The 8,721-nt window shown below is 49.8% G+C and overlaps 1 protein-coding gene across 1 annotated transcript; it reads left to right on the top strand.

The window, feature by feature from the left end:
- The first annotated feature begins 382 nt into the window (after nt 1–382).
- Dlx1 (distal-less homeobox 1) lies at nt 383–4,963 on the top strand. The gene is made up of 3 exons (XM_028763071.1): nt 383–1,244; nt 1,900–2,099; nt 3,227–4,963. Exons 1-3 carry the CDS (start codon nt 932–934, stop codon nt 3,479–3,481), a joined length of 768 nt encoding a protein of 255 aa, XP_028618904.1. The 5' UTR covers nt 383–931; the 3' UTR covers nt 3,482–4,963.
- Nucleotides 4,964–8,721: the final 3,758 nt, after the last annotated feature.

The raw sequence follows: 8,721 nt of genomic DNA, 5'->3' as shown, positions 1-8,721 counted from the left end.
AGAAGCGCGGGTTCCTGGCTCTCCACGCGCACTGCTTTGATCAGACCCGTGCAACCTCGAGCTGGAGTGGCCAGCTGGGCCTGGAGAGATGCGAGCAAGCCCCTGGGAACGGTGGCAACGGCGGGGCGGCGGCCGAGTGAGTGAGTTGGGCCAGAGGGCCCCCAAACCCCGATCCCCGGGATGTGGCCGAGAGAACCCCAACCTGGGAGGCGCGGCCTGGAGCGCGCTGAGCTAGGCACAGGACGCTCAGAAGGACCGCTGGCTGCAGGCTACCTGGGTTGTCGCCTAGTGAGCGACTCCGCGATCCAGAGACCGCGGCCGGACTCTGGAGCGGCGCTCCGCACCGGACTAGGTGACCTCAAGAAGAAGTGGTCCAGGGTCCCAGGCGTTGGGGGCGGGCGAAGGGTGGGGACAGCAAGGGGGAGGGCGACGGCAAGGCGCGGCTGGTTGGTTTCTGGGGCGGGAAGCGCGCGAGGGAGGCGGGAGGCTGGAGTCGCGCGCCTTCGAGGTCCCAGCGCGGACGCCGCAGCCCATTGTGCGTCTCGCTCCGCGCGCTCTGTTGCAGAGGAGCCCCGGCCGGGACGTGTGGACCCGATTCTCCCCAGGCCGGGCCGCGTCGCCCGCTCTAGTCCAGCCGAGCCCGAGCTTCTCGGACCAATCCCCGGTGATTATGCAAGAGAGCCGACCAATCAGCTCCACCAGCTCATGAATATTTATGACCTTGGCTGAGTCAAAGCTTTGAACCGAGTTTGGGGAGCTCGGCAGCATCATGCTTAGACTTTTCAAAGAGACAAACTCCATTTTCTTATGAATGGAAAGTGAAAACCCCTGTTCCGCTTAAATTGGGTTCCTTCCTGTCCTGAGAAACATAGAGACCCCCAAAAGGGAAGCAGAGGAGAGAAAGACCCACACCCAGACCCCGCGAGAAGAGATGACCATGACCACCATGCCAGAAAGTCTCAACAGCCCTGTGTCGGGCAAAGCTGTGTTTATGGAGTTTGGGCCGCCCAACCAGCAAATGTCTCCTTCTCCCATGTCCCACGGGCACTACTCCATGCACTGTTTACACTCGGCGGGCCATTCGCAGCCCGACGGTGCCTACAGTTCGGCCTCGTCCTTCTCCCGACCGCTGGGCTACCCCTACGTCAACTCGGTCAGCAGCCACGCGTCCAGCCCCTACATCAGTTCCGTGCAGTCCTACCCCGGCAGCGCCAGCCTCGCCCAGAGCCGCCTGGAGGACCCAGGTACGTGCGCTTGCCAGGGACAAGGAGAGAAGGGAAGGAGAATAGGAGAGAGGGGGAGAAGGGGAGGGGGAAACAGAAAAGACAAGAGAGTGTAGGGTAGAGAGAGGTGGGTGGGGGTGGGGAAAGCGCGGAAGTAGTAGAGGTTTCGGATATCAATCTTTTGGATCCTTGTCACTGAAAAGAAAAAAATTATAAGTCAATTCAATTTACAACTATCCAGCAAAGGATAAATCCGAGCGCGTCTCCTGGCACTGGCTGGGCCTCTGGGCCGCTCGGTGCGCTGAGCACACAATGCCCTGCTGGAAAACAGAAACCCACATGTGCACGTATTAGTCTCGGTAATTATTTATTGCGTAGCGCTATAAACAATGTATGCAATTAAGGGTAATTAAACCTCAACTACTGCCTGCAAAAAATAGCAAACTTTCTCTGCAAAGGCAATAGCTGCTCTCTTGGGAACGACCCAATTCTGTCTGCAGCAGCCAGGGACCTGCGCTCGGACCTTGAGAGACCCTTCTCAGTCTTTCAGGGTTTCTTCAACGTTCTTTTATTGGACCCTGCCTTTGCCAACCCATCCATAGACATTCATTCTCGTCCCTCCTTACTAAAGGCAGTGCAGCATTAACAAGGGTCTCTGCTTCTGTTGTCCCTCCAGGGGCGGACTCCGAGAAGAGCACCGTGGTGGAAGGCGGTGAAGTGCGCTTTAACGGCAAAGGGAAAAAGATCCGTAAACCCAGGACAATTTATTCCAGTTTGCAGTTGCAGGCTTTGAACCGGAGGTTCCAACAAACTCAGTACCTAGCTCTGCCTGAGAGGGCGGAGCTGGCGGCCTCCTTGGGACTCACACAGACTCAGGTACCTGGCCGCTCCGCCAAACAGTCTTCCGGAGCTGGGCTTGAGCCCCAGGCTTCAGATTTTTTGTTCTCTGGGCCTCTGGTTCTAGGTGTCACTGTCCACCCCCTAACCTGTGTGTGTGTGTGTGTGTGTGTGTGTGTGTGTCCACCTCTGACTTTCAGCTTCTCCCCTTCCTCCCTCAAACTGTTTGCTCAGACCTTACTCTGACCTGCAGGCTACCTGGTCTTCTGTCCCTGGACTTCTGATCAGGCAGGGAACTGGAAGGATTTCCCCAGACGTTTTGTTTGGAGATTCTGAGGTCACACGCGTCTGAACAACTGGAACAATAGAAGGGGGATTTAATCTTCCTTTGCCTTTAAAGTGTGTAACTAATCACTCGGATCCTGGGCCTAAGCCTGCTTCCTCCACCTCCTTCTTCTTGTGAGGTGGCAGAGGCGGATCCTTCCCTCTGGTCCTTCACTTCCCAAGTTCCAAATCCTTAAGAAGAAAAAAAAAAGTGAGTTTTTTTTTCTCCCTGCATTTCTCTAAGACTCTGGGCAGTTCGTAGGCATTCAAACCGGAGCTGAAACCGGTGCCCAAAGTCTGTCTCTAGATTTAGGTTGAAGCTGGGGAAAGCAAACGCACCTATGGGGGGGAAAGTTGGATTGAGTTTAACAAAGACGCTGTGATTTCTTCCATCAGTCCTTCAACTCATCCAAAGGCAGAAAGTTCGGTGCAAAGCAAAGGTGATCTAATTTTAATAAATGCCCTCCATTCCTATCTAGGTTTTAAATTTTCTTTATTTGTTATTGCATTGTTCTGCAAGAGGTCTTCCATAAACATCAGCCCGGGTGGCACCGACTCATTTGCAAGCAAGGCCTGAGTCTCCCCTGTTCTCTTATCCCCCGTCTCTGAGAGCTGCTCTAAAGACTACCAGGCAGCGGCGGCGGGACCTAGGGCTCAACTTTCTGGCCTTTGGCGCTCATGAGGGCTGGGGTGGCGGTGGTCTTTGCCCCTCTATCCTGGAGCTGTCAGCTTTTCCAAAGCAAGGAGGGCGGGTATTGCTGTCCACCAGTCCCCTTTCTCCTCCCTAGACCTGGGTAGGCTCAGTGGTCATAGTCCAGTCACGTTGTCGCCCGATCCTGCAGGTCAAGATATGGTTCCAGAACAAACGCTCCAAGTTCAAGAAGCTGATGAAGCAAGGCGGGGCAGCTCTGGAGGGCAGCGCGCTGGCGAATGGCAGGGCCTTGTCTGCCGGCTCCCCACCGGTACCACCCGGCTGGAATCCGAACTCCTCATCTGGGAAGGGCTCTGGCAGCAGCGCTGGTTCCTACGTCCCCAGCTACACATCGTGGTATCCCTCAGCGCACCAAGAAGCTATGCAGCAGCCTCAACTGATGTGAGGCTATCAGTTCGCACTCACCCGCTTCCTGCCCGTCTCCCTTGGCCCGGCCCCTCCCGTCTCCAGGTTCATCCACCCTTTCGCATGCCCTGGGCCGGGAGGAGAAGGGCCCAGGGGCGGGGGCAGGGAGAGGGTAAAAATAAAAGAAAAAGGAACAGTGAAGACAGAGGGCTTGCTGCCTCCTCGGAGCCCTAAAAGTCCGGCCCAGCGACTTTTCAGCTCTGGGCCCGAACCTAGTTTGGGCCACAGTGACAGCAGAGTGGCCTCAAAGCGCAGGCACAGCCACTGGAGACAGCCAGTGCAACAAGACAACCCGCTGGACCAGACCAGACTCTCAGCTTTGTGAGTCTATCAGGAAAAAAAAAAATACGTAGGAGGGGGATATATGCTCTTTTTTTTTCGGTTCTGTCTGTCTTTGTCTCCTTTTTGCACTGTTTGTGCACCGAAGTCAAGGTCCTCGTGTGTCTGCTGTCCTCATTCTACGGCCTCTCCAAAAAGTCACCAGGTCTGAGCCACACCTGTCTGCCGGCAGCCCATCACCAAATCCTGGAACGCTTTTTCCTGAATGGTCTTCTTCCGGGCCCTGCTTGACCATCTGTGTAGCTTGTTTGGGAAATGGGGGAAATCAGAGGGAGGGGGGTTAATTTATTGAAAAACAGACTTTGTCTGATGCTGAGTGTTGGCCAGTTCCAAGTTCTCTGGGACACGGAGTGTGCACTGTCCAAACATACTATTCACCTGTAACACACCAGAAGAGGGGACAAGGATGGGATAGTGGCTTCTAAGGTACACAGTAACTTTTGTACTTGGCTGGAACAGAGAAGGGGAAGCAGAATGATTTGCATTTTATATGCCCCAAATTACTAAAAATAACAACAAAAGAAAGAACGAAGTAAGGAAAGATATGTAAAGTCACAGGATGTTGTCAAAAAATGTTTGGACAAGAACACCCAGCCAAGAGGAAAAAAACATACTTTGGGCAGCAAGAGAGAGGACCAATGGGCCTTGGAGAGAAAATAATTTGTCCTGTGAAAGCACCCCAATTCCAGGTCGCTTTAAAGTAAGACACAAGCAGCTTTAAATAATCCCCAGCGGCTCAACCACAGAACACAAGTCATCAACCTGAACGCACAGGCTCTGGTGCAGGATCTAATTGCTGTACATATTATTGTTGTTGTTGTTGTTGTTGTTAATAATTATTATTATTGTTCTGTAAACATGTTGCACAAACTTAGCCTCTTTCCGTTCTGTTGTGTGTGGCTGTAAACCCGATGCTTTGTGAAATGAGAATCTTGACATTTTACTTGTGAAATTTGGAAAATGTGACCGATTGGAATCAACCGTGTTTTGTGTTCTCTATGTCAAAGTTTAGTTTTATATTGAGAATGTTAACTTATTGCTTTGTATCTTGGGGGAGGGAGGGACTTTGTAAATAAGTTATAAAGTTTCTTTGAGACAGTAAAATTATGGTTTCAAGAAAGAACCATCGCCTCCTGTGCTCTTTGAAGGGAAAGGAGGGGCGTCCCTCCTCAACTACAGTAGGTTAACTACTACAGTACTATTTGCTACTACTTAACACACTGTTTACTAGGGAGAGATTGGGGGATCTCTAATACCCCCACTAAGATACCATACTAAGGTCTGTGGGGCGCCCCAAAGGCCTGTTCCTCTTATTTCTCCCCCTCAGCACGGCCTGGGATCCTTGCCTGGATTGGAGAGATGGAGTGCCTGGGTTGGAGATGGAGATGGAGGGTTAGTGCATTTGACTCAGGGGCAGGTGTTTGAGGGCAGAGTTCCACCTCAGGTGCTCAGGAACCGAAAGACTGAGAGAAGCAGAATCCCAGGGCAGGCTTGGGAGACTGGAGCTCTCTTCTGGTGTCCTGTCATTTCTCAAGAACCCTCGAAACAAAGATACCCTGCTTTGCCCCAGCCTCCACCCGGATCTGACCTGCCAGATTTTGCTTGACCGCAGGCACAGGATAGCGCCTTGGCAGGGACAGGAAGCTCATGTCTTCCAAGCCACCACCCCAATCAATCACTGAGGTCCTTGGGGACAGGGCATAGTCCCAGGGAGCCACTAGAGCCTTCCACTGGGGGGGGGGGGGAGCCATTTTTGCTTAATGCCTAGAGACTTTTCTCTACATACTCACAAACTAGATAGAAATGTCAAAGCACAGGAGGATTCGGTAAATTTTGAAACTCAGAGCTGACCTAGTCACTCAACATCGCTCCCACCCAGCCCCGAGTTTCAGATGCCAGTCCATTTTGAGAAAGCTTCTTTCTGGTGGAACACTGGGATTAAGTTTCCTTCAAAAGATCAATGACTCTAAGAGGCTGAATCCCTTGCACGACTGATGGTCTCAGCTCCAGCCTAACCCCAGCCTAGTCCCAACCTAAACTCCAGACCCAGACCGGAGACTACTGAAAACCCTGGCCCCGACGGCCGGTTTTGTGCGATTCCTACGTCCCTGCCACCCTCCTGCTTCCCGAGGGGGCTCCGCCTTTGGGGGGCCCTTTCCGGCGCGTGGTGGGGAGCAGAGCCTGGAAGGCAGTGATCTGTGTTGTGACAAGCACCCATTTTTCAATTGGTGCTGGTGAAAGATCAGATGCGCGGAGCTCTTCCGACGCCCTTTGGGAAGGGGAGGAGGAAGTGGCGGGGCTGGAGGGGGAGTCGTATAATGGGAGAAGACCCGGAGGTAGAATTGGATGAACCTGGGGACTGGGGCTTTTGCTCTGCCGGCCACATCAGAACCAAGAGGTGCTCAGTGGCGAGATCAGACCAAGGTGGTACTGGATAGACCCGGATTGAAACGAAGGAAAACCACTCACTTCTCAGGCTAGGCCCAGGAGTATTTGCTGACATCTGAATCCAGCCAGGCCTGGATTCAGTTTTCTCGGGGATATGTGACTTCTCTAGCAAGAAGACTTTTCTCACTCATCTGACTCAGTCCACCAGAGGACAGCCAGTCCCGAACCGCTCCAGCCACAAGCAAAATCTGTTTGGTCAAGATGATTTTGATACTTTGGGACATTAGCTTATACTAATTTAATAATCTCTTGCTAACAGTTCAAATAGAGAAATTATTAGTTTTAGCTCAAGGAAGGCGGTCTTTAGTTAGGCTCTATTATAATTATAAGCGGTTGTACTTTTTAAAAATGTTAATCTCAATATAGGCCTAATTAATACTGCCTTGTTACTGACAAGTAGTTCATCAAATATCTGATTCAAAGATTTTCATAATGAGCATATTAATTAAACTATGAATAATCTAAAGGTGGTTATATTTAAACAATACCTCATTATAATGATTAAATACTGATTTCGAATATTATGTCTTAACAATTGTCACATAGAAAACACAACCTTTCCTTATGTATGAGTCTGTAATGGCAAAATGCAATTTTGGGATTTTTTTTCTCTTGTTCAAAAAATGTGAACCTCATTTTAAAACACTTCTGAAATAGGTTACACACAGCTTAATGATTATCAAAATGACTCTTTTCTGCAAAAAAAAGACCCCAAAGTGCGCGTACAGCTGCAAACCCAAGAGGGTCAGCATCATTTCACTGTATTCTCTTCTTGATTACAAGCCGGGCCCATCAAACACAACATAATTACAGTAATTTCAGGTTTATTTATTCTAATGCAGTTTCCCCATCTCTCTGGTAATTATGAGCAATTTTTTCGCCCAGGGAATCTTTTTGCATTAACAAAAGAGATAACGCACTGAAAGCCAAATTTGCTGTGCATTGAGAAAAGGAAAAAAAAATCAAATAGGTGCGAGCTGCCATCTCTGCAATTCTCCGGTACCGGAGCCGGCAAATTGCTTGCAGGTGTATGGAGAGCAAGCTTGTCAATGGCCGGGCCTCCAAATTAGCAAATGCACAGCGGCAAAGTAATGAAGACAGACTTAGCAAAATTGCTAAACAACAGATACCTCTTTAATATCTTCTCTCTCACACACTAGCTCTAAAAGGGGGTAGGAGTGGGGGTGGGGCACAGTCTCAACCTTTCCCTCACTGGTCTTGGCTTTCCGTAGCTCGGATGGGCTGAGCGGCCTTGTGTTTGTGGTGAAATCTGTTGGTGGGGGAACCCAGAGCCTACATTTTGACAATATTTTAAGAAGATAAAACTGGAAGCATCTATGGTCCACAGCTTGCCTTTTCTGGTCACTAAGCTGCATTACTATGTCTTTCTTCAGAGAATCTGCACCTGGCCCAGGTTAGATGGTTCTTCAGACTTCCTGATTCTGCAGTTAACAGCTAAGCACCACAAAAAAAGTTCTCAAAAGCCCTTCCACCTCTGTGGCCCAAAAAGTGTAAATTTGTTTGTAGGAGTCCTTCAAGGAAGAAACTAACTGAATCTTTCCCTTTGAAGGAATTGCTTTCCCAAAAGAAGAGCAGGTCTGAGTGCTGGATACAGACCCTGAGTTATTAGATCAAGAAAAATTTGGTACAAAGTAGGAATGAATGCCTTCCCCACCCCCCACCCCAAAGTAAACCTGTATCCTAATATCCATCCCTTTCTCCCTTTATCTTCTGAGAGTCCATTTGCAGAGTTATCTGGATGTTGCCTTCCTCTCACCTGGGGTTAAAGACCTTTGAAATCACAGACTAAAGCAAACTTTTCTGTTCCCTAGCTTACATAGCCATTGGAGCCCCCATCTGATTCAGCACAGCGTGTAAGGGTTTCTCTCTCTCATGCTCTCTTAAAAATCTCTTTCCTGTCCGGAATTTCACAGCAAACCCCAATTCCAAAGTGGAAAAGCAAAAAGCTCCGAAAGGTGCTTCCCCAGGCTCAAGAAACATTATCACCCCCACCCATCGCTTCCCTCCCCTCTTTTATCCCCCCCCCATCTTCAGGGATTAACACTTCCTGAAACATCAAGTGTTTTTATAAAAAGGGAAAAAAATACTCCTGACATCGCTGACAAGAAGTTTTGATGGAAGAATTAGCTGGTGCATACATAATCACTCCCCCACCCCCCTACTCCCGGCGCGGGAGCCGAGCGGCAGCTAAGCGCAGCCTTCCAACCCTCTGAAAAATGAAACCGGTTTCCACCCTTACCTTCTTCAGTGTCTATTTCAGATAATCTGGACACACACTCTTTGCTACATCAAATCAAAAGGGTCGAAGGCGGCTTTTGGCTGGGAGAATGACAGGAAAGAAAAAGCAAAAAAAAAAAAAAAAAAAAGAAAAGGAAAAAAATAAAACCAAGGAAGAATAGGAAAATACAAAAC

The sequence above is a fragment of the Grammomys surdaster genome, unplaced genomic scaffold (genome assembly GCF_004785775.1).
Source record: "Grammomys surdaster isolate TR1022 unplaced genomic scaffold, NIH_TR_1.0 136, whole genome shotgun sequence".
NCBI classification, from domain to species: Eukaryota; Metazoa; Chordata; class Mammalia; order Rodentia; family Muridae; genus Grammomys; species Grammomys surdaster.
This window is presented reverse-complemented; position numbering and strand designations above follow the sequence as displayed.